The sequence below is a fragment of the Borostomias antarcticus genome (assembly GCF_949987555.1).
Source record: "Borostomias antarcticus genome assembly, chromosome: 10".
NCBI lineage: Eukaryota > Metazoa > Chordata > Actinopteri > Stomiiformes > Stomiidae > Borostomias > Borostomias antarcticus.
The window spans coordinates 4,037,979-4,061,912 of NC_140243.1; the positions used below are offsets into that span (position 1 = coordinate 4,037,979).

Genomic DNA, 23,934 nt, shown 5'->3' on the forward strand with positions numbered 1-23,934 from the left:
TTTATGTTCAAGAACATTCAGAGTGTAATGTATATCATACAATCAATGTATAGATTGTCTATATTGAATACAATCAACAGCCAAAATTGTCATACAAGGCTGTCCCAATGATAGTTTGCATATTTGGGAAGAACAATACAACATGTGTTAAAAAGGCAATTGAGAGAAACTGCCTTTATACAAAATATTGCTATTTATTGTTACACCCAATTGGATGAGGAATTCTTAAGTTTGTCTTTCCATCTAAACATTAAAGTTCATAAAGGCCCAATCTAAAAGTTAATAATAAAAAAAACATGCTCACACAGAAACATTACAGCAGTGTATTATAAAAAAGATACAGTATCACTGTAACCTGCATTACAAAATTCCCTTGAATTATCTACTGATCTGAGATCAGATCGAAATAGTAACAGATGAGATTCATTATTTGTTATGCACCTCTGAGGCAGGCCTGGGACAGCTGAGGCAGGAGGGTTTCTAGGACAGACATCATAGTAACCAGGAATGGTCTGATGTAAAACAACAGACTGGTGCTGGAACGCGACAGGGTGTGGCCACAAGGATAAGACTGCTATGGATTAAAAAAGTCACTGTCACCTTAAATAACTCTTTGCCTACAAAAGTCACAGGGTTGTGATACTCTGCATTTTAGACACAGTTAAGGTGACATAACCTACTAAATGATAAATGAAGTAGAAACTATTAAACGGTCCTAAACGGTAGAACATGCAAATGTTGATTCTCAATATCTCAGAGCTAAACACATCCATCCACCTTGGTCTCTGGTAAATGCTGTACACCAGTGTGAAAGTAGAGGGCAGCTTCTTCAGATGAAAGCCTAAATAACCACCTATCCTAAGTGTTATTTGGCAAACAAACAAGGAGTAGTGTAAATCAGAGTAGAGTGACAGCTGCTCAGCTGTATTAGGACCCTTTCACACCTACGTTGTTTAGTCCGGACTTTCACATTTTCCAGTTTGATCTGAACCAAATTGACAGGAGTGAAACCTCCTGGACCACGGCGCGCGGGTCAAAGACTCGGTCTCTGGTCCGACCTCAAGAGGTGGTCTCGGCTCGAACCAAGGTTCGCTACTGCCTAATGTGAAATCAAAGGTTCGCACTTTCGGATCAAACAGACGTGCGTGCATCCACAAACCATTCAGTGTCAAGTATAGGGAGACGTGCAAGCGACGACGACATAATGTAGGTCTGCCATCAACCTTTGGTCCGCTGGTGTGAAAGCGAAAGTTATGGAACTAATCAATAAAAAATAACAAATGTGAAAGCGCCAAACGGGATTCTGGTTCGGACCTCTAGACCTTTGGGTGTGAAAGCGCCCTCAGTTAGTAGGGTGCACAATGGAACAGTTAAAATACTGTTGTACTTGAAGTATGGAGCATTGGTCAGTTGAGCCCTTGAGTGTTACGTGTGTTAATGTCAAACACACAGCACACATATTCTCAACAAAGAAGACATAAATAAAATGATTAATCTGAGCATATGGGCAGATTGAGACTAAGAATGGTCAAAAACATTTTTAAATTACATGTTCTTGGCATTTCTTCTCCTTTGGCTTATAAAGACATCAATATGAAAACATGTACATATAAACTGAAGTGAGTGTTGACTAAACCATGTGTTTAAGGTTTTTAATATAATGAAACATTTAAACTATAGGTGATGATAGAGGCACTGAGATATCACTGTTTTGATGCAGCTGATATCAGACTGATAGACAGAGGAGTTGAACACAGGTCAGGACTGTGGTCAGTCAATCCCAACCAGGAATAATGAGGTGTGTGAACGCATTTATCACATTATTTACTTTTTACGGGTCATTTAGGCACCATTTTGATGTTTACATCATTAACATTCACACCAACACCAATGTATATAAATTCATCTTACCAATAAATCTAAATTTCAATTCACCTCCTAAATGGACTGAACTGAGACAGAATAGATTCCTCCTGTGTTTCAGAATGGAATCCTCCTGTGTTCTCGGTCACTGGATAGCTAGTGATTTGTTGTTGTTGATGGTTGCAATCGGTTGTTGTTGTTATTATTATTTGTGAGGAGTGTTTACATCATAGAGTGTCTGACAGCTTCCTCTAGAGACTTTCTGGTCACCAGGAGCCTCACCACGTCCTCATTCTTCTTCGTTAGTCTCTTCCTTGCCTGGTCGTGGGTCACCATGGTCATATCCCAACCGTTCACCTGGAGCACACGCACACCCACAACACACACACACACACAGAAAATAAGACAGAAAAATAAATGATTTCTGGATGATTGTGCTCGATGGTTAGGACCATAGCAGTACGACTGACTTGTAGTAAAGAGTGCTACCTAGTGGTAATGCATCTGTAAGGCAAAACATGCATTTCATTTCACTATTCACGTAACATTGAATTAGACACATAACACACACACACAGTATATATATATACAGACGTGGACAAAATTGTTGGTACCCTTCTGTTAAAAGAGTAGTAAAGGGAACTTTACTACTCCTTTAAAGAAAGAAAAACCCACACTGGTCACTGAAATAACTTGAAACTGACAAAAGTAATAATAAATACTAATTTACTAGAAAATTAACCAATGGAAATCAGCCATTGCTTTTGAATTGTGGTTTAACAGAATAATAAAAATAATAATAATAATGAAACTGGCCTAAAATTATGGTACCCTTAACTTAGAGTAGTAAAGGGAAAAATCATGTTTAGCCCTGTTTTAAGGTTACTTATGATCATATACAATGGTTCAGATCAAAACGTTGACAAAACTAGCACTTTTGAGAAAGTCTGATAATTGCTCTGATAATTGTACCCTGCACAGATTCAAGACACCCTGTGCCAGATACAGAAAAGCAGCCCCAGAACATAACCAAGCCTCCTCCATGTTTCACAGTAGGTAGTGTCATTTTCTTTGCATGCTTCATTTCATATATATACTGTATATGTCATATCACATCCATAGACATATATATATATAAATATATATAGCTATGGACAATATATATACAGATTCATTATTTTATGTATAAATCCATTATGGCCACATACCTGCATGATCTTGTCTCCCATCATCAAGCCGGCCACTTCTGCTGGTCCACCTGGCGACACCCGTGTAACATAGATACCCTGAGGAGCACGCAGTAACATAAACCAAACATACCCTGAAGAATCACACAGGCACACACAGTAACATAAACCAAACATACCCTGAAGAATCACACAGGCACACACAGTAACATAAACCAAACATACCCTGAGGGATCACAGGCACACACAGGAACATGAACCAAACACTGATACACCAGACCAGGATCTATCACTTTATACTGAGTTTATACCCAATATTTTCTAGGAACTTGCTGCTAAATGTTTACAGTGTTTTATTATGTGAAACGAACAGTATATATAACGGGGCACAGTTGGAGATTACCGCTTGTTCAAATATTTCTCTTCAATACACTAGGCCTAGCTACTGTCATCCTCCCATGCCATTTTAGTTCATCCATACACATATGCATGTCTGACCTCGTGCCCATGTTTGGGCACCCAGTGCTGTGCTATGACATCAGCTTCCTGTGTGTAGTGTTCCGCCCCTGGGCTGTAGCAGCTGATGTGTTCAGGCCTGCCTTTCTTTCCCTTCTCTCACAACTGTCACTGAGACGTTTAATACTGCTGCTCCCACTGAAACCTGCCAAAGGACTTGTGGTAGTTAGGAAACCATCTCAAACCCCGTATCTGTGCTTGATTGAGCTTGCCTGGCCAGTTCAAACCTGCATTTGTGCTCGACAGATTGCCTGGGACAGCGATGTCAGCATCAAGAGTGATCTAGTGATCCACTCAGACCCTCTGCTGTATCCAGGCATGCCGCTCGAGAAGCTCACACTCTACCTCGTCACTCACACCACACAGTACTGGGCTGAGTTTCCCAGAGGCATCGTAGCGCTACGTTCATCGTAAGCTACAGCGTTCATCATAGCGCTACGATGAACGTAGCGCTACGATGCCTCTGGGAAACTCAGCCCTGACCTCTGGGCTAACCTCAACCCCAAACTATGCTTAGTCTGTGTTCAGGCCTTTGTTAACCCCAGGCTCAGCACCATGTTTCGTGTGGTTTCTGGGGCTGTGCTGCGGAGCGGGGTCAGTTGGTGCTAGCCCACACTGAGCAAGTGTGAACAGCCACCCCTCTTCGCTCTGGGTTAAGGAAGTGCGCAGCCTGAGGTGGAAAGGACTTTAGTTTAACCATAGAGTGAATCTATAGTGTGAGTGTGTCTGTAGGGTTGCACAATACATTGAAACCTCAATACCAAAATTATTTTTATATGCAGTAATACATTTTTGCCAAAGTACCAAAAGCATCGATGCAATGTGAATGTGGTAGACAACGTGAACGCTATCGCAGCTATCCAATCACTACTGACATTGTTGTATACAGGCAACTTTACTGACAAATCAGCATGAAGCTATTTGGGTAAATCACTCATGTTATGGCTGCCTTGGAGTTCAAAGCGAGTTGAAAGCTAACATCATCCTAGCCATTATAAAGCTTGGTTATATTTTGTAAAAACTGACAGCAATAGCATAAGATGATTTGTTAAAACGAAATGCCAACAAATGGTTATGCTAGCCAACTAGTGTTCCCAAATAAATGCTTGTTTGATAAGTTATTTGATTGTCTGTCGCAATATATATGGTCAACCATCCATCACGACAGGCCCAGCTGGGTATGCTGAGTTTGTGGGGATGCTGTCGCCCTCTAGAAAATGCAGTTTGTGTGTTCAGATCATTTTGTGGGCTTTGCCATGGTATCGTAAGGAATCAAGAATCGTGATGGTGAGCTGCTATGAGGATCGAAGTTGAAAATCCTGGTATGGTGAACCTGTGCGTGTGTTGTGTCTCCTACCTTGTCGGTCTTGTCCTCAGAGAAGGGGTTCTGGCCCGGGTCCTGGTCGATCCCGCCTCCGATACTGAAGCCCAGGATCAGGTGCTCTCCCTGGCGCAGCTTATTAATCTCAATCCGTTGCTATGACACACACACACACACGCACACGCACACGCACACACACACGCGCACACGCACACACACACATGCAAAACAACTGATGATTAAGTCTTAAGGAGGAGTACACCTAATGATCAAACATCCAAAACTCATTCTGATTGTGTTCCGATTTCTGTACGTCAAACATACAATCAGACACTATACGTACATAACTAGCTCCATCATCTAACCACCATCAGTTTGAACAGGGCATAACTAGGTCTCTATAACTGGTCCCTGAATGTCACTGATGACATCTTCTATCCTCTCGGCTCCCTCCAAGAATGCCCCGCCCCTCAGCCATGCGGCAGGGGCCCCCTTGCGGCCCCCTCACAGAGCTGTCCTCTCTCTGGAGCACACACAGTTCTGGCTCCAGGACCCCTCAGTAGTACTACATCCCCAGACCCAATATGCAAGAATGCAATTAGGGTCTGGAAACTATCCGTTCATTTTCGCCGGTCATCAACGGTTGCAGACTAAAATGCCTCTGGACACATAGATTGGATAGATGTACAACCAGCGGTGGAGCACTAAGCTGTCGTGCGGACCTTTCTATTTTTGAACTGTTCATTTTTGTCCTGCACCAGCACTAAATTGATGTGTGTAACCTTTTCGTGAACCGATAGACGTACAACCAATCAGGTCAACGGGACATGGGTTAGTCATCGTATCAAATGGGTACAGTCATCATCGTATCACCCCCCCCCCCCCCCCCTGCCATATTAGATCAACGGTTATGATTGCCCTGACCAATATCTGGTCGGGTGGAAATCAGTTTGAACGGGTGCGTTACCAGACTGATATGTGGAGTGAAACAGCATGTGAGCTCATGTGACCAAGCTGGCGAAGCCAGGCTACTACATCCCAGCCCTGACCAGCACAAAGCCAGCCTGTGTGCTGCTGAATAGCAGGGTTCTCAGTGATGTGGTGGCTGGAATGAATGACTGATATAGAGATTAGCGCACAGGGGTCGCTGCCTTGCATCTTGTCAGATGCAATATACCTCCCCTCCAGCAGGGGAAAAGTGCTTGTAGTCCAGAGACCTATGACCTGTCCGGACTGCCGGTATTACACACAGCGAAAATGGCTGTCAGCCCGTACTAATTTGGAAAAGCTGCTCTTCCTGGTGATAAATTGTCCTTTCTTTTCTTTCCAGCTTTTCCACCTTCCACTGATATTTTTCAGCGGAAACGGTTTCGTCCTCTGTAGCGCCCCTATCGGTTCGCGTGAAATAGCACTTGCGCTCACGTAAAGTTCCAATTTTTGGCATGACACACTTGGCTACGCAAGGATGGGTCAACTTCTCCTTGTGTAGCTCACGCTGGCGTAGCTTGCATAGAGTATGAATGGGCCTTAAAAGGCAATCCATGTAGAGGGGACTAATCTTTATGGAGGATCTGTGGAGAACATCACAGTAGTTAACTATCAGAGCAGACAGCAGAGTACAGGGCTTTATGAGAAGATACTGGCTGTTGGATGGATGCCATCCGGCTGGCCTGCTGCTTCTAGTTGGTTTGATATAAACTGTGTTGTGAGGTGATTTAAGGCAGCCATACTATTGAGCAAGACCTCTCCAGCTATGTCAGCACAATACACTATGCAAGCTCAGGTAGGGCCTTATCGCCATTGAGGTGTGGGGTACACACCTCGCCCTGCTCCTGAGGAGTTCAGTTTGGGGTGTGTCCCTGGTTCTAGTCGGCTAACATTAGCCTGTAGCTCACAATCAGTAAGGTTATATCTCAGAACCTAAGCTTGACATACACCTTGCATAATAATACCTATTAACTTATGGCCTAGTTCAGAAAGAACTAGTGCTAGACTGTCATTTGTTAGACTAGATCAACTTAATAAAATTACAGTCTGTAGCCTATGATTATATCTGTAACTAACTTTAAACCATTACCTCAAAAAGGGGTCGAACAATTAGAATGTTGTGTACAACAGAAACCTCAACCTAACCTCATGAAGTCTGCTTACAAATATAACCATTTCGACAAGTTCGAACATTGACTTCAACACCTCAGTCTAACAATATATCTCGTTGTTGTCTAAGATTAAAGTAAATACTAGCTAACTAACAAGCCTAAATACCACTAATGTAGTAGCATGTTCAACTTGTGGCCTAACAATGGATGCCTCTAGCTAAATGAAAAGTATCCTACTCGAAAGACCGACCAGCCAAACTTACCACAACCGCAGTCACTGGTTGTCCAGGGATGAACGACATTGTTCTAGATCTTTGCAGATTTAATTAAAATCTGTTTCCGAATTCTACTGTCACAAAATGAGAGCTTTGTGCAGTTTCCGTTGATGGTGAAGTTCTATTTCCTGACAACTTCCTTTGTCAATCCATGAGTAATAACAACGCTGGTGATTCCTGGCATGTAACAGAGGGCTGGGATGATGATGTCATTCCGCCGCTTCACGGGCGGTCCAATAGGACGACATACATTTGGAATACAGCGTAGCGTGGAAAGGCGGAGTTCTCGGGTGTATGCCTAGGAAATGGTTAAAACAGAGAAGACTCCGCCCACTCGGGCTACAGCTGTATAGGTGCGTTCGAGATGAGCCAGTGCTGCGCAGAATCGATCAGCGGTGGTCAGCGCACAGTTTTCTGTCCGAGGTGGACCCATGGAGGTATAATATAAACTGGAGACGGCATTGAACATGGCTGCCTATTCATTTCAATGCAAGTGAAGTCGCTCGCCCGGCGCGTTATTATGGAACCCACGGGAGTTTATGGCAGGGCACGCCCTGTTTACCATTCAAGCGATGTGATTGGCCAGACGTCCGCGTTTGCGGACAAAGCGGTGTTGATTTTGAGCTCTGCCGCTAGCGCGGTGCCGCTTCGCGGAACGCGCGCCGACCTGGAAATAAAATAAGATCAAATCGTTTTCTTTAACATTGTTAACATGAACATGTTAACCTTGTTTCAGATTAGGATCACTTACAATGTTAAGCAAGTTAACGTTTTAGACAAGTGTCATAATAGCCTGGCCCTCGCTATTCAATAGCCTACGAATAGGCTGGTACAAGACGCTAGCCTTTTATAGGCAATATGCCTAATAATTAGTCATCTCGCCCAATTTGCAATCTCGATTAGTCAGTAAACTAAACTGGACGGTTTGTGTGTTCCTCTACTAGGAGGTCCACTTGCTAGATGCAAAACTAATAAATAACATGTTCCAGATGTAGCTTGTTTAGTTGTATTCCTATAATTCTCAGTGAATCATATTCATTCAAAAATATCGGGGATGGACATGTGTAATTTGTAATGAATAACTCTGAACTCAAGACATTCAAGAAATTGAGTGTTCAGTGCAACACACGTTTAGTTCCACACAATAAAATGTAGTGCAATGTAGAACAAACCTGTGCAATACATAGGTTGTGTAGTTGACACAAGAATACTTAATTTGTCTGGAAGAACATGCATCGCCAGGCATAAAATAACCTTATAAACCCACCAGAAAAGGTAAGCATTTCAGAAATACATAACACATTTCATTATTGTTTATTAAACACATAAGTCTGATGCTCTGTACTGAATGTTGTATGTTGTCAATGTCTTATTGTTGCCGGCTTGTTGCAACTGTGACACTATGCCCAAGACAAATTTCCCTCTGGGACAATAAAGTATATCTCATCTCATCATCAACAGCATGGACAAAATAATTAAAGTAAATAAAACACAGGATTCCCCCCAGCAACTAAAAACACAGTATGAGACAGGCCAAAACCAAGGGAGAGGGTCCAGGCCAGGAGCAGGGGCAAGCAGAGCGGACCAGGGGCGAGGGATGAGGGTCCGGGCCAGGAGCAGGGGCGAGCAGAGTGGACCAGGGGCGAGGGATGAGGGTCCGGGCCAGGAGAAGGGGCGAGCAGAGCGGACCAGGGGCGAGGGATGAGGGTCCGGGCCAGGAGCAGGGGTGAGCAGAGCGGACCAGGGGCGAGGGATGAGGGTCCGGGCCAGGAACAGGGGCGAACGGCCAGAATCATAACATGATCAGCCTGAAGAACACAAATATGCTGAATAAATGGAATGCTACTTTTCCCTTAGATACTGGGCCCTTTAAAATTAGCTATAGTGTGTGGACCTTCTGGTTTTTCTTATTAAGAGTAGAGAGAGAAAAGAGAAAGAGAGGGAAAGGAGGACACATGACTGGATGTCTCATACAATATGTAGAATAAAAATGTAAACAATTGAGTTACTATTACCTTCATTTTGGGTGTCTTCTGCCCTCTGACACCGAGTGTGCCAGATAATGGGGAGCTGGTGTTCGGACCCTGTTGGCTGACTGGCCGTAAACATGGTCAGGACCTGTCGTGACCTTGGCAGGGCGTCCAGCAGCGAGTCGACGTCTTCCACCCAAGCGTAGCCTGCGTCTGGCTACTGCTGTTGGCTGTGCATGGATTGCAGGGCCGGCATGCCTGGCTGCCCTACGGATGCTCTAGACCTTACAGAGGCCAAGCCGGTGTTTGTGTAGCGGCCAAACATGTGTAAGGCTGTGATGATCTTGGAGGAATTGCCTTTGATTTTTTCAAAGGCCTTTACTGCGGCCTCTGCTGCGGCTGTGAAAGACGAGTCACTGTTGACCACGGCTAACAGCTCCTGGCACATTTCAGCAAATCCTGCTGCTGGGGCTTGATCTGATACTGCAAAACAAGATCCAATAATAAGTTAAGAACAAGAAGAACCAGAGTCCTAGTTGAGTGGTGGGGGTTGTTGTACCTCTTTCCACCACTAGAGTACAGTATTACATGAGAAAGTCTTCATTAGCTGGTTAATAGGCAATATACTATATGGGGCTATGCACTGGTATACTTCCCTAAATAATATCACACACTGAACTAGGGCTATGTCTTCATCAGGTCTCCTGAAAGAATACTGATTGAAAACTGTACCTTCCTCTGAACCAGCCTGTTGAATATCTTCAGCTACCATTTCCACTACCATTTCCACTTCTGTGTCTTCTCGGCAGGTGTCATTGGTGATGTCGAGGTATGTCCCCGTCGGTAGCACCTCTTCTCTTAACGGCTTCAAAAACTGGACATCAACATTATCCTCTGAAAATGAAAGAATATGATAAAACCAAATTAATGTTACACCCTCCATCAAGAGCACTATTGTGTTTATACTACACTGTACGACACCTTTTCGTAAGCAACTTTATCAAGAAGAGAGCACAATTTACCCCATATTGTATTTACTTACTACCAGTTGCGATGTAGAGTAGCTTTGCCCTCATCGCTGCTGTTTGTGGCAGGAAAGTGATGCTTGGCACTCTGTGGTGGAGGATGACAGCAGCCTGGTGTTTGCAGGGCCCACCACTGCTACCCATGGGACAGGTGCACATCTCTACCTGTATGTCTACGGTATAGACCTTTCCAGGAGTGGAGGAGCTTTTGACCTCAAAGTGGACGGCATCAATCTGTGGAAAAGTATGGTAATAGCAAAGAGGAATAACAGAGGAAGGACAAACAATCTCTACTAAATTAGGCGAGTGGAGCGGCTGTGGGGCTGGTGGCCGGGAAAGCCACGGACGAGTTGTATTAATTCACTTAAGCATGTCTTTCGATCTCCAACCTTGCCAGGGGAATGTATTCATATTTACTATCAATGCTGCTTTGTGAAAAATAAAAATAAAAAGTATTCACCTGGTGGATGTCCTCAGGTTTCACACTGTTGTCTTTCACCAGGAACCTTGACTTCTGCAAGGCTTCCCAATGGCCAAGGGCTGCATCTGTTATTCTGGACTCATAGTAGGCACTGAGGTGGGTGGTCAGAAAGTCAAATAACTGCGGTACATTGTACGCTTTGGTGCGATGTAGGATTTTGTCTTTCAGAATCCTCATAGCAGCCTCACTGTAGTTGTTGGTGTTGTTTCCTCTTCCAGGCATGGTGGCCCTGTAGCAGAGAGCCCAACACTCCCTCCGGCTGGAGAGCTTCTCCATGTACACCTTGAACTTTGGATACCTTTAGAGCATTACAGAGAATTAATGATATTGAACTAGGTATAATTCCAGTAACTCCAATGACAAACATTCAGGAGGGCTGCTCTGATCAGATAAAAAGCATGACTATAGTGACTAACGTGTCTGCTGTCATTCTGTCAACACCAACCTGTTCAAAACAGACCTCTCTAAAGCCTGATGGTAACAGCTGTGCAATGAACTTTCCTCCCTGGCATATAACAAGTCTTTGATGACTGCAAACAGTGTAGCTCAGGCTGAGATAGCTGCATCAACTGCTAAATTAGCAGTGCTCAAAGCTTCAGACAGCACAAGTGTATCCAAAGCCCGGTCTGATGGCATGAATTCCTATCTGGACAGGAGAACTCAACAGCACTCAACTTCCAAAATTCTCAATCCTATGGCAAAAGAATATGAACCTCTCTCAGGAAACTCATTAAGGAATAGAAATGAGCCATTACTTAGTCAAAGGGACTCATTATCACTGGGCACACATCCCAAGGAGCTCACTAAACAACTCTCATCTAAACCAAGCCAAGATGCCCACGTCAACCCAGGGTACCAACATGGGTCTATTGTGCATCAGCAAATACATGCTTTTTTGGCTCCCGATGCAGAACCAGCACTGGATCTCACACAACCTTTGCAACCTCCAACCAAAGGCAAGGAATATGGAGGCATCTACAGCATAATGCAAAGACAGAATGAGATTACAGCAACTCTTGTGCAACAGCAACGCTCACTGTCCTTACCACCTAGAGACATCCCAGTATTTGATGGTAATCCACTTGAATACAGGGCCTTTATACGAGCATTCGAGCATGGCGTGGCAGAAAAGGCCAGCAAAGATGATTGCTTGTATTTCTTGGAGCAGTTCACTAGAGGGCAGCCAAGGGAACTTATACGTAGTTGTCAGCATATGGTTCCTGAACGTGGTTATGCATTGGCAAAAGAGCTTCTACATGAACACTTTGGAAATGAGTTTAAAATCGCATCTGCATACACTGAAAAGGCTCTTGCTTGGCCTACAGTAAGATCCGAGGATGTGAAGGCACTGCAGGCCTACTCTTTGTTCTTGCACGGTTGTTGCAATATGATGGGAGAACTTGAATATATGCAAGAGCTGGATACACCAACCACCATGAGAACAGTAATGTCAAAGCTGCCGTTCAAATTGAGAGAAAGATGGAGGACCGCTGCACATGATGTGTTGGAGAAATTCAAACGTAGGGCACGGTTCACAGATCTTGTCATCTTTATTGAGCGTGAAGTCAAGATAGTTTCCGATTCTGTCTTTGGTGATATTCAGGACTCTTCATTTGTGAAAACTGGCTTGAAGATTGTGAGTAAGCCTATGCTTAGGAAAGACGTGAGAGGAAACAGCTTTGCCACTACAGTTAAACTTGCTGATGGTGCGGATGAGAAAGGAACTAAAGGTAATGTTCCAAGAAAACAAGGATTGACTGAGAAGCGTAAGCCAGCTGCTTTATGTGCTGCGCTCGCGAGCACTCATTGGAGGATTGTCCACAATTAACAGGAAGAAGCACTGGGAGGAGCCAACTTTCTAAAGGAGAAAGGAATCTGCTTTGCCTGCCTGTGTGATGGACATATGAGCAAGGACTGCGAGCGCCGCCTTACTTGCAAAAGTTGTGGTCAAAGTCATCCTACCGTGCTTCATGTCAAGAAGGAGAGAGCTAGCCAAGACTCAAAACTGTCAAAGGAACCACCAGCCAGTGGGACACTGGTTTCTCAAGGAACTTGTGGACATACAGGGGTCGGAAAAGACGATTGTGTCCTGTCAATACTGCCTGTCAAGGTCAAGTCCAGCAAAGTAGACAAGGTGATACATACTTACGCCTTTTTAGATTCTGGCAGTTCTGCCACTTTCTGCTCGGAGAGTCTAATGCAAAGGCTGAATATTGGAGGACGACGTACAAGCTTTCTCTTACGGACCATGGGACAGGAGAGGGTCGTTCCAACGTATGTGCTATCCGGGCTTGAGGTGTCTGGTCTTAGCAATGAGTGCTATTACCAGCTACCGGACATGCTCACTCAAAGCAAAATGCCTGTAACAGCGGACAGTATCGTTACACAAGAAGATCTGGTGCAGTGGCCATACCTGTCAGCCATCCAAATTCCTTGCATAATGGCCAATGTTGACTTGTTGATTGGTAGCAACATTCCCAAGTTACTGGAACCCTGGGAGATTGTCAACAGTTGTGGGGGAGGCCCATATGCTATAAGGACAGTGTTGGGTTGGGTCATTAATGGTCCCATGCAAGGCTGCGACACCACTGACCTGGAAACTGGATTAACTGTTGCTGCTGTGAATAGGATCTCTGTTTGTAAGCTGGAGGGACTGCTGAACAACCAGTATATGCATGACTTTAATGAAAGGTCCTATGAGGACAAGGAAATGTCTAGAGAAGACATGAGATTCTTGGAAATCGTAAGTCAGTCTGCAGTACTGTTGGATGGCCACTACAGCTTAAAAATGCCTTTTCGGAAAGTGCAGCCCACTCTCCCTAACAATCTCTCTATGGCTAAGCAAAGGATACTTGGACTCAAGAGGAGATTTGAGAAAAATGAGCAGTTCCATCAGGAATACACAAGCTTCTTCTCAGATGTCATCAGTAAAGGTTACGCAGAGAAGATACCTCAGCACCAGTTGGACTGTGAAGAAGGAAAGGCGTGGTGTATCCCCCACCACGGAGTCTACCATCCAAGGAAAAATACTTTGCGTGTTGTATTTGACTGCGGGGCAACTTTTAAAGGAACATCACTGAACAGCCAACTCTTGCAGGGTCCCAACCTCACTAGTAGTTTGCTTGGAGTGCTCACAAGGTTCAGGCAGGAGCCTGTTGCCTTGATGGGAGACATTCAGCAGATGTTCTATCAGGTCAAGGTTGCAGAAGCAGATAGAGACTTCCTTCGCTTCTTATGGTGGCCTGGGGGTGACCTGAGTCAAGAGATGGCACAGTACAGGATGACCGTCCACTTGTTTGGGGCTGTTTCGTCTCCAAGTTGTGCTTGCTATGCGCTTAAGAAGACAGCCAAGGACAGTCAGGCACTCTTCCCAGCTGATGTGATTCAAACAGTGAATGAAAATTTCTACGTGGATGACTGTTTAAAGAGCACAGCATCAGAAGAAGAGGCCATTCAAATGATTGAAGATCTTACAGCTGTTTGCCAAAGAGGAGGCTTCCATCTGACGAAGTGGGTCAGCAGCAGCCGTGTGGTGCTGCAGACAGTGTCGGAGGAACACAGAGCCAAGGACCTGAGTGAATTGGATCTGGACAGAGACAATCTTCCCTTAGAGAGAGCCCTTGGTCTGCAGTGGTGCATCGAGAGTGATGCTTTTCAGTTCAAGATGCTGGTGAAGGAAAGGCCTCACACTAGACGTGGTATGTTGTCTCTGCTCAGTTCAGTGTATGACCCTTTGGGGTTTATTGCACCAGTAACTCTACCGGGAAAGGTCTTGTTGCAGGAGCTCTGTAGGAGAAGCTGTGGATGGGATGACAATTTGCCCCATGACATATAGCAGCACTGGACAAAGTGGCTGGAAGAGCTAAGCAAGATGTCAGAGCTCAAGATCAGGAGGTGCATTAAACCAAACGGTTTTGGACAGCCCATGGTTTCCCAACTGCATCACTTTTCTGATGCAAGTGAAGGTGGATATGGCACCGTTAGTTATGTTCGAATGGAGAATAACAGACATGGCGTTAAGGTAACTTTCCTGCTCGGCAAAGCAAGAGTTACACCGCTAGAGCAGGTTACCATTCCACGCCTGGAGCTTACAGCTGCGGTGCTGGCTGTTCATGTGGACAGGATGTTACGAACAGAGCTTCAGCTACAGTTGGAAGACTCAGTCTTTTGAACAGATAGCACCTCTGTGCTGAAGTACATAAGGAATGAAGACAGGCGCTTTCATACCTTTGTAGCGAACAGGGTTTCGATCATCAGGAATGCTACGGTCGTGTCACAATGGAGGTATGTCAATACTAAGGACAATCCCGCAGATGACGCGTCCAGGGGTATGAAGGTTGAGGATCTACTGACTGGCAGCAGATGGATGGAAGGGCCCGACTTTCTTTGGAAGCCAGAGAACTATTGGCCAGAAAACATTGTGGAAATCACCATTCCATTGGATGACCCAGAAGTCAAGAAGGACTTCACTGTAAACGCTGTCATTGCCAAGGACACACCCAATGCTACTGACCAACTACTGTCTTATTTCTCAGACTGGAGGGATCTCAAGGTTGCGGTTGCCTGGTACCTCAAGGTGAAGAGTACTTTGTTGAAGTTCAGCCAGAGGAGAAAAGAGTTGCAGGCCTCTGATACAAACAACCCATCCATGCTGCTGGAGATGAAAAAGGTCAGAGGTGCGGTTGGGGGTCAGAGTGTCTCATTGGATGACCTTTTGGAGGCAGAACTTGCCATCATTCGCTACATTCAGAAGCAGCGGTTCAAGGAGGAAATTGACACCCTCTCCTCTGGAAAGTCGGCAATCAGAAAGGGAAGTCCCATTTACAAACTGGATCCCTGCTTGGAGGATGGTCTGCTTAGAGTTGGAGGACGGCTGAATAGGGCAGCACTGCCTGAAGAGACCAAGCATCCACTCATTCTTTCTAAAGATCGGCACATCTCAACTCTTATTCTTAGGCATATCCACCAGCAACAGGGCCACAGTGGGAGGAACCACACCCTTGCCAAGTTAAGGACGAAATACTGGATCACAAAGGCTAATTCAGCAATAAGAAAGATAATATCTGACTGCTGTACTTGTAGACGCTCCTCGGTAAGAGTAGGTGAACAAAAAATGGCGGACTTGCCGTTGGACAGGATTTCACCCGATCTCCCTCCATTTACAAGTGTTGGAGTCGACTATTTCGGCCCAATTGAGGTGAAGAGAGGGAGAAGCCTGTGTAAACGCTATGGCGTTATCTTCACCTGTCTAGCAAGCAGAGCTGTTCACCTGGAGGTGGCGAACTCCTTGGATACTGATGCCTGCATTAATGCTGTGCGACGGTTTATGAGCAGAAGAGGCCAAGTTTCAAGTATGCGGTCCGACAATGGCACCAATTTCGTTGGCGCAGAACGAGAACTAAGGGAGGCTCTCGCAGGATTGAATCACAGCAAAATACAGGGGGCATTGCTGCAACATGGGATCAAGTGGAGTTTTAATCCTCCATCAGCGTCGCACTACGGAGGTGTTTGGGAGCGTATTATTCGCACGATCAGGAGGGTGCTTGGCTCCATTTTGCGTCAGCAGACACTCGATGATGATGGACTCAATACCGTTCTCTGTGAAGTCGAGGCCATACTGAATGATCGGCCACTCACTAAACTCTCTGGGGATCCAAATGATCTTGAACCCCTTACGCCCAATCACATTCTTCTTATGAAAGGCAAACCTGCCTTGCCACCCGGACTGTTTGTGGAACAGGATTTGTATGCAAAGAGGAGGTGGAGGCAGGCACAATATATCTCGGACCTGTTCTGGAAGAGATGGGTGCGGGAGTAGGCTACCTTCCCTTGCTGCAGGAAAGGCAGAAATGGAACCAACAGAAGAGAAGTCTTGCGCCCGGGGATATCGTCTTAGTGGTGGATTCGACTGCTCCTCTTGGCTACTCGGTAAAGTGCTGGACACATTCCCCGGCAAGGATGGTCTGGTGCGGTCTGTTCGTCTCAAAACTAAATGTAACGTTCTCGAAAGACCTGTAGCCAAACTTTGCCTTTTAAAGGCGATTTCTGATGTTTGATTTGCTGATGCAGTGCGGTGTTACCGTATGTTCAAATGCTGGTTATCATTGGCCCTATTACCTTTATGTGGGTGTTGAATGGCTCTTTGTTTGTTGTTTGAATTGTTGTGTCTACCTGCCATTAACAATTAGGGGTCGGAGTGTAAGAGCCATATTTGTTATGTGTGTGTGTTATTTGTGGAGTAATGCACATTTGGGCCAATGGGGGGCAGTTACCCCTGAGGGGATTCTAGAGTATACCACGGGGGTGATTGGGACAGGTGTGCATGCCGGGGGAAACATACAGTTTTTGACCGTGGCCACGGAGCCAGATGGGTTGAGCAGTAAACTTGTTTTAGGCTGCCTAACTAATTATATGATGTTACCGGGATGCTACTGTCACCTATAAGTAATAAATGGACATCTATCAAAAAGCAAAGGTAACGCTCTGGACAGTTGTTATTGCCGCTGGCAAATCGGCACGCGTCAAACATTTCGCAGACATGCACCACATATAGTGGCATTGGGAAGCCCCTATAGTAGGCGAGATGCAGCATGCTACATCAAAAATGTGCATACTGTATTTCGCCTACTATATAGTATGTAGTATGCCTACTATATAGTGCCTATTATATAGCAAGTAGCAGGTAGTATGCATTTCGGACACGGCTTGTGTCTGCCTCACAAGCGGGAGTTTGTGGGTTTGGATCCTGCCTTGGACAAGCCCTACCAGATAAGGTGACCCGGATGCCCAACGGTGTGGAGTGAGTTCAGAGGAGTGAGTGTAACCGAGTGACAAACTCGTGTCGTTGTGAGTCCCAGGTAGTGGTAGTGAGTTGTTGGTTAACAGAGTGCCGTGCATATGTCTATGGGCGAAACCACTGCGAACGAGACAGGCCCTCAACTAGGTGGTGGAGAGAGATCTCGAAAATCTGGCATCGCGCGACTAGATTTGTTTTGCTTAACCTTTATTTTGAAATTTCTTGCAAGAAAGCAACCGGATACGAGTTTAGGGTTCACACTGCTACATTTTGCCGTGCAAACGTTACATTCGAGAGTTCCTAAGATTTCCAACCAATTCCAGGTAGGTTTAATAACAAATTGAGTTTATATAGCGATATCTGCTGAGACAAATCTCGAAGCGCTTCAGAGATGAAGACTATGGCACTGCTATCGGCTTCTGGGGTGAGGTGAGGGGTGTGGGGCTAGGGTGTAGGACTAGGGTGTAGGACTAGGGTGTGGGGCTAGGGTGTGGGGCTAGGGTGTAGGACTAGGGTGTAGGACTAGGGTGTGGGGCTAGGGTGTAGGAAAGAAGTGGGTATACTGTGGGTCCATGGATAAAGAAAGACGCGGGTATAGTCCGCATAACCCTCCACTACACCACTGGGTGGGATAGGTAATTCGAATTGGTGGTTGTACACTTTCAGGCCCAATCCTTAGCCCTAGCCCCTAGTTTTGGAGTGCCTTCGACAGGGTAGTGGTCCTTCAGAAACGGGACACCACTCGCTACGTCTTCAATCGGAATTTTATTAGTTGCCTGGTTTTCTGTGGAGTCCCTGGGATGTTACAGTATGATCACTATTATTATAGTGACACATCTGACCACATTCCAGGTCAAAAGAAAACGGATTAATCACTTGTACAGCCAGGAAGCATGTTTACACATCGGCTGTTAACGTTAGTCCTGCCCATAGAAATGCACTGATATTAGATGAGCAGGGAAGAGCAGAAAAATGCTAGCCTACTGGATTATTTTCACTCTCAAATCAGCATCTAATACCCTCGTTTTGGAGGGCTGTTTGAACGTCCACTAGCCCTCGATATGCCCCCTAGCCCTCGAAGCTAAAAGGAATGGGACACACTACCCTACGCGTGAACGCACAAAATGTAGGGGTAGGGCCAAGGGCTAGGGCAAAGGGGGGGTATTGGGATTGGGCCTTAGCCCTTTCAGGGCCTCTATGTGTTTCATTCAGTGGTGTAGTCTAGTTACGGCTAACTGACGTTTGAGTTCTTAACGTGACAAAGTATTTGCTTTCACAACGTGTGCAATGCATGTGTTGCTTTCTAGCAGTAATGGCACAGTTCCCTCCTGTGGTTCTGGGTGATGCCGAGTTCAGCTGTTCGATCTGCGTTGAGGTCCTGAAAGACCCTGTCACCATTCCGTGCGGCCACAGCTACTGCCTGGTCTGCCTGAGGAGCTACTGGGACCAGCAGCTGGGCCAGGAGACCAGCTGCCCCCAGTGCAAGCGCACCTTCAACCCCAGACCGGTGCTAGGCAGGAACACTGTCCTGGCAGGCATGCTGGAAAAACTGGGTAAAGTCCATGTGAGCGATGGGCCCACAGCACCACCTCTCCCAGAGGCCTATGGCTTCCACCATGCCACCTTTGATGTGTACTCAGCCATGTCTGAGGGAAGTAGCGGAGAGGTGAGGTCTGAGGGTTCTCACTTCCATTTGATGATAGCTCTCTGGTAGCTTATGATTTTGTATGTATTTGAACCTGATAATTCTGCTCCATACATGGGGCTCTGATGCTATTGGATGTGACCAATGTTGCCCCTACAGAGGCTATGGGGGGACACACAGAGACTACTTTCCCAGAGCATCCAGGAGAAGGAGAGAGAGGTGCAGGAGCTAAAGCGGGCTCTGAAAGCCTTCACGGTGAGCAGGGCTGGAGGCATGGGAGAGGAAGGCCATTTATCAAGTTAGAAGCTGAGAGGTGGTGTCATGGAACTGTGTCAATGCCCCTTGAGAATATCACTAAAGTCTTGTCTCTCCTGTCACATAGCATTCATCCAAGGCGGCAGTAAAGGACTGTAGTAAAATCTACTTGGGGCTGATGGAGTTTCTGGAGCGCCGGCGCTGTGAGGTGAAGGAGCTGCTCCGAGCCCATGAGAAGACGGAGGTGACGCGGGCCGAGGGCCACCTGCAGCGTCTGGAACAGGAGGTGGCCGAGCTGAGGAGGAGGGACGCCGAGCTGAAGAGGCTCTGTCACACGCAGGACCAGGGTCCGCTCGCACAGGTGAGGCCCGACAGGGACCGGGTCAAGAAACCTGCCGGAACTCTTATCCGGACTCAAACTAGCGGATTATTCCATTAAGATAAATCCAAGTTGTATTTCTAATATAAGTGACAATAGTCTCACGTTGTCTTTGCGTTGAGGTCCTGATATTCACCAGTCATTCTCTCTACATAATCTGGCCTATTTCTGGTACGTGTGTGTGTGTGTGTGTGACAGAGAGTGAGCAGAGCAGTATAGTACTGTTGTCGTGACTCTCCTGTGGTAGGTGTGTCAGTCGTTCAGTGGTCCAGCCCTGCCAGGAGAAGCCCATAACCTGACTATGAACAAACACCTCTCCTTCACTCCTGTGAGGAACACCATCTCAGACATGAAGGAGCGCCTCGAGAGTGTGTACCAAGAAGAGTTCCCTAACATCACCCACGCCGGTCGGTGCAGTGAGAGTCCTTGCTTCCTCTCGCACCTTAACACACCGTTGATGTCCCTCCCACCCTCTTAAATTTGAAGTTGAGTAATCTACAACCTCATCTGTAATACGCCCTCCACCCCCGCTGTGTTTTAAAAGCTTTTTGTGTATGTGCGTTTCACTCTCTTCAGTCAAGAAAGTGAGTGTTCTTCAGCTGGCCACGTCTGGCATAGGTGAGTGTGTCAGTGTTCCTTGGCCATATCTCTGATCCAGTCTTCTCTTATGCATTTCCAACCCATACATTGGGTACCTGGTTCTATGGTCTGTCCAGGAATTGCCGGCTGCAGCCGCAGTGCGTTAAGTTTGAGTGGTAACATCAGCAAAGCATTTATGAAGTGACCCAAACTCTCTCCTCTTTAGTAGAGAAAGATGCTCACGCTGCGCCTATTCCTGTGCCCACTAGCAGAGAGGAGCTCCTTACATGTGAGCACCCTGAACCAGTCACGAAACCTCAGACACCGCCATCTACTGACTAACACGCAGTACGACAGCCATGCTCCTAGCGGCGAGTCTGACAGCAGCTTGTGTTCTCACCTGCAGATGTCTGTCCTCTCTCTCTGGATCCCTTCACCGCGCACAAGGAGCTGTCTCTCTCCGAGAGGAACCGCATGGCGAGTCGCACGGGGGGTGTCCAGTCATATCCGGATCACCCGGATCGCTTCGACGTCTGGGGCCAGGCGCTGTGTCGCGAGGCCATTGGGGGCCGAGGCTACTGGGAGGCTGAGTGGGAGGGCCTGCAGGTGGAGCTGGGCCTCACCTACGAGGACATCGCCAGGAAGGTACTGCTCAATCTCCTCAATATCCATAATACATGTCTTTACCCAATTATTAGGAATCCCCCCCACCCCTAATCTATATGTAATTACCTCCGCCCCAGCGACAGTGCATGGAACTCAGTGGAGTGGTATAGCATGGCCCAACTTAGAACACAGTAAGCTCCACGGGCCACCCAAACACGGCCGGCCATTCACCTCCATTCATTTTTTGGCACAGGAGCGAAAAATTTCCCCCATTCATTGTCAATGTGGGGGATTGAAACACCCATATCTTGTCATGGGAAGGTCACAGAGACACAGGTTGGGACTGGCATAAAGCTCTCGACCTAACGAATGCAGCGATACCAAACCTGCTTGTTTACCAGTCTTTTCAATCCTTTTCTAAGGGCTCGGGCAATGATTGTGGCCTCGGACGCAACTCTCTGTCCTGGAGCCTTCGTTGCGACGCTTCTTCGTATGCATTCTACCATGACAACCAGATGGCCCCTCTAGCGGTGTCCCCCAGTGCAGTGTCCCGCAAGATAGGCGTGTTTCTAGACCAGCGGGCGGGGCTACTGTGTTTCTACAGCGTCGCACCAGAGAAAGTGACCCTCCTCCACATGGTGCAGAGCTCGTTCAGCCAGCCCCTCTACCCTGCTGTGTGGTTGGGTGCCAGGTCCAGCATCACCCTCTGCTCCCTGGGATGACAGACCAGAGGGGGAACTTACTTGTCTCGTGTAAGATTCTACAAGCTTGAAAAAAAATAACATTTACACATAAAGATGTTAATGCATAATAAAGTAACATATAAAGGTGGGTGTGGTTTTGATGAGGGATAGGTCATTTTGACTACAGGTCTCCTGTAAATGAAGAGTACTTCTTAACTAGTAGCTGACAACTCGCTTGTGTCGCCTTGCTGTCTGTTTGAAAATGATACGCGAGAGATGAGTACAGAATGATTCCTTTTGTCGTAATTTACGATCGAGGCCTACTTGTTTGATCATCGGACGTGACAACTGGAGAGGCCCAGTTACGCAAGTTCAAGTCTAGATTCTGCTCAATTGTTAGTTTTCACCTAAAAAGGTGGTAAAAGTCAGATGTTCTATTTTGGCACTAGATTAATTTTTTTAGCGACAGTGTACAGTGAAAAGCTACTGCCTGTTCCGTGATGTGCTCTAAAAAATTGCAAATAATTAAAAACTATGCAAATAAAGGGGCCGGCATGGATGAATTGTGTACATGCTAGAAATATAAATGGTACCAGCTCAGTGGCCTTGTGGTTAGTGTCCACCCTGACATTGGGAGGTTGGGGGTTCGATCCCCGGTCGAGTCATACCAAAGACTATAAAAATGGTACCCAATGCCTCCCTGCTTGGCACTCAGCATCAAGGGTTGGATTGGGGGTAAACCCATGTGACATACTAGTGTCATGTCCAGGGGGTGAATTTGTACATCAAGCTGCCTCATGCTAAGGAATCAGGAGATGGGCTCCTGCCCTTATGGGCCACTACTTATAAATATAAATAACCTTGGGTAAGGGGAGGAGATATGCTGTTGCTGCCCTATGCCTTGTACATATATGGTGAAATTACAATCACTAGATATACTGACACTGTACACTAGAGGTAGTTACGATGTGGAGGAATAAAGGCATTACCAGTATTGCAGACCTTTATAGTGATAATTTTGCCACCTTCATACAGTTTAAGTTAAGGTTTGCAAACCCGGCCTTGCATTTTTTTCACTACCTTCAGATAAGAGATTACACCCACAAACATATCTAACTTTGAATCATTTCTTGCCCCCAGTGAACTATATGCTCTTATGAATCAGGCACCTGACTCAGAGACTTGTATCCCCATTTATTGATTTCTTTCACACAAAAAAATCCAATCCAATTTCCATACAATATTTAAAAGAAGCATGGGAGAAAGATCTTAATATGACAATCAGTGATGAAAGATGGGAAACATGCCTTAAGGCCATCCATAGCTCTATGAATTCCAGACACCAAATTATTCAATTTAAAGTGATTTATAGGTTGCTCTACTCCTGTACCAAACTACTCTCATTTTATCCTTCTGTATCTCCAACTTGCCCGAAGTGTAAATCAGCAGAGGGCACATTAGGTCATCTCTTTTGGTCTTGTCCCAGATTAAACAAGTTTTGGTCAGACATTTTTAAGTGCTTCTCTGAGGTATATAATTGTGATATTACACCAGACTCACACACTGCTATCTTAGGCGTGACCCGACATCTATTGATTCTGTCACACCTGGAACAAAAAACGAGGATGTGCCTGTCTTTAAAACCTGGCTGGCCGAATTCACCAACCTGTTACACATGGGGGAGATCCGATACAATGATTCCCTCAAATCTGCAACCTTTGACCTTACGGTATGTGGCAACCTTTAAAAAAAAAAAATCTTATTTGTCAAACTAATATACTGTGTATATGCACTGTATTTCTTTGTTTTTTCATTTATTTTTTCCAAGTCAACATATTATATTGTAGACAAATAGTATTGTTCCACATTCTATTCCACAAATAGTATTGTTCTATATACTATGACAGCACGTTTGTTGCTGTCATCTTTTTTTCTGTCTGTTTTTGTTCATTTAAAGGTGGGAGGTAGAGGGTGGCGGGTTATTTCCTTGTTACTGTCTTGTCTGTATGTGAAATGAAAACTGAAAATCTATAAATAAAAAAAACAAAAAAAACTGATGTCCTGTATTACTTTCTTGAATGTTGTCCTTCATCTGCTAATGCCGTTGTGATACATATCCTGCAGAAATTCTTATTCTGTTGTATTAAATAGATTGGGAAACATAAGTTCGTTGTTTTTCCTACAGGTATGTGAAACTCTGCATTCATTCCTTTTTTATAATTCGAGGTGGGTGTAACTTTTTCACAAATGGAGT

General features: G+C 45.7%; 2 protein-coding genes across 2 annotated transcripts; one reads left to right on the top strand and one right to left on the bottom strand.

The window, feature by feature from the left end:
• On the bottom strand, positions 1-7,395 carry tax1bp3 (Tax1 (human T-cell leukemia virus type I) binding protein 3). The gene is made up of 4 exons (XM_084445122.1): positions 7,250-7,395; positions 4,924-5,043; positions 3,072-3,149; positions 1-2,220 (listed from the first exon to the last, which is right to left on the bottom strand). Exons 1-4 carry the CDS (start codon positions 7,286-7,288, stop codon positions 2,086-2,088), a joined length of 372 nt encoding a protein of 123 aa, XP_084301248.1. The 5' UTR covers positions 7,289-7,395; the 3' UTR covers positions 1-2,085.
• A 10,244-nt stretch (positions 7,396-17,639) lies between these two features.
• On the top strand, positions 17,640-23,886 carry LOC311313707 (E3 ubiquitin-protein ligase TRIM65-like). Its single transcript, XM_084443884.1, has 9 exons — positions 17,640-17,856; positions 18,841-19,199; positions 19,338-19,433; positions 19,561-19,794; positions 20,069-20,228; positions 20,311-20,430; positions 20,618-20,680; positions 20,798-21,036; positions 21,420-23,886. The coding sequence occupies exons 2-9, from the start codon at positions 18,846-18,848 to the stop codon at positions 21,717-21,719; spliced, it is 1,566 nt and encodes a 521-aa protein (XP_084300010.1). The 5' UTR covers positions 17,640-17,856; positions 18,841-18,845; the 3' UTR covers positions 21,720-23,886.
• Positions 23,887-23,934: the final 48 nt, after the last annotated feature.

Coding starts and splice junctions, on each gene's coding strand:
- LOC311313707 (XM_084443884.1), top strand. CDS start 18,846: ATGGCACAGTTCCCTCCTGTGGTTCTGGGTGATGCCGAGTTCAGCTGT. Junction 19,795..20,068: donor ACCAGGGTCCGCTCGCACAG/GTGAGGCCCGAC, acceptor TAGGTGTGTCAG/TCGTTCAGTGGTCCAGCCCT. Junction 21,037..21,419: donor ACGAGGACATCGCCAGGAAG/GTACTGCTCAAT, acceptor TCCTTTTCTAAG/GGCTCGGGCAATGATTGTGG.
- tax1bp3 (XM_084445122.1), bottom strand. CDS start 7,288: ATGTCGTTCATCCCTGGACAACCAGTGACTGCGGTTGTG. Junction 5,044..7,249: donor AACCAGTGACTGCGGTTGTG/GTAAGTTTGGCT, acceptor TGTGTGTCATAG/CAACGGATTGAGATTAATAA. Junction 3,150..4,923: donor CTGAGGACAAGACCGACAAG/GTAGGAGACACA, acceptor CGTGCTCCTCAG/GGTATCTATGTTACACGGGT.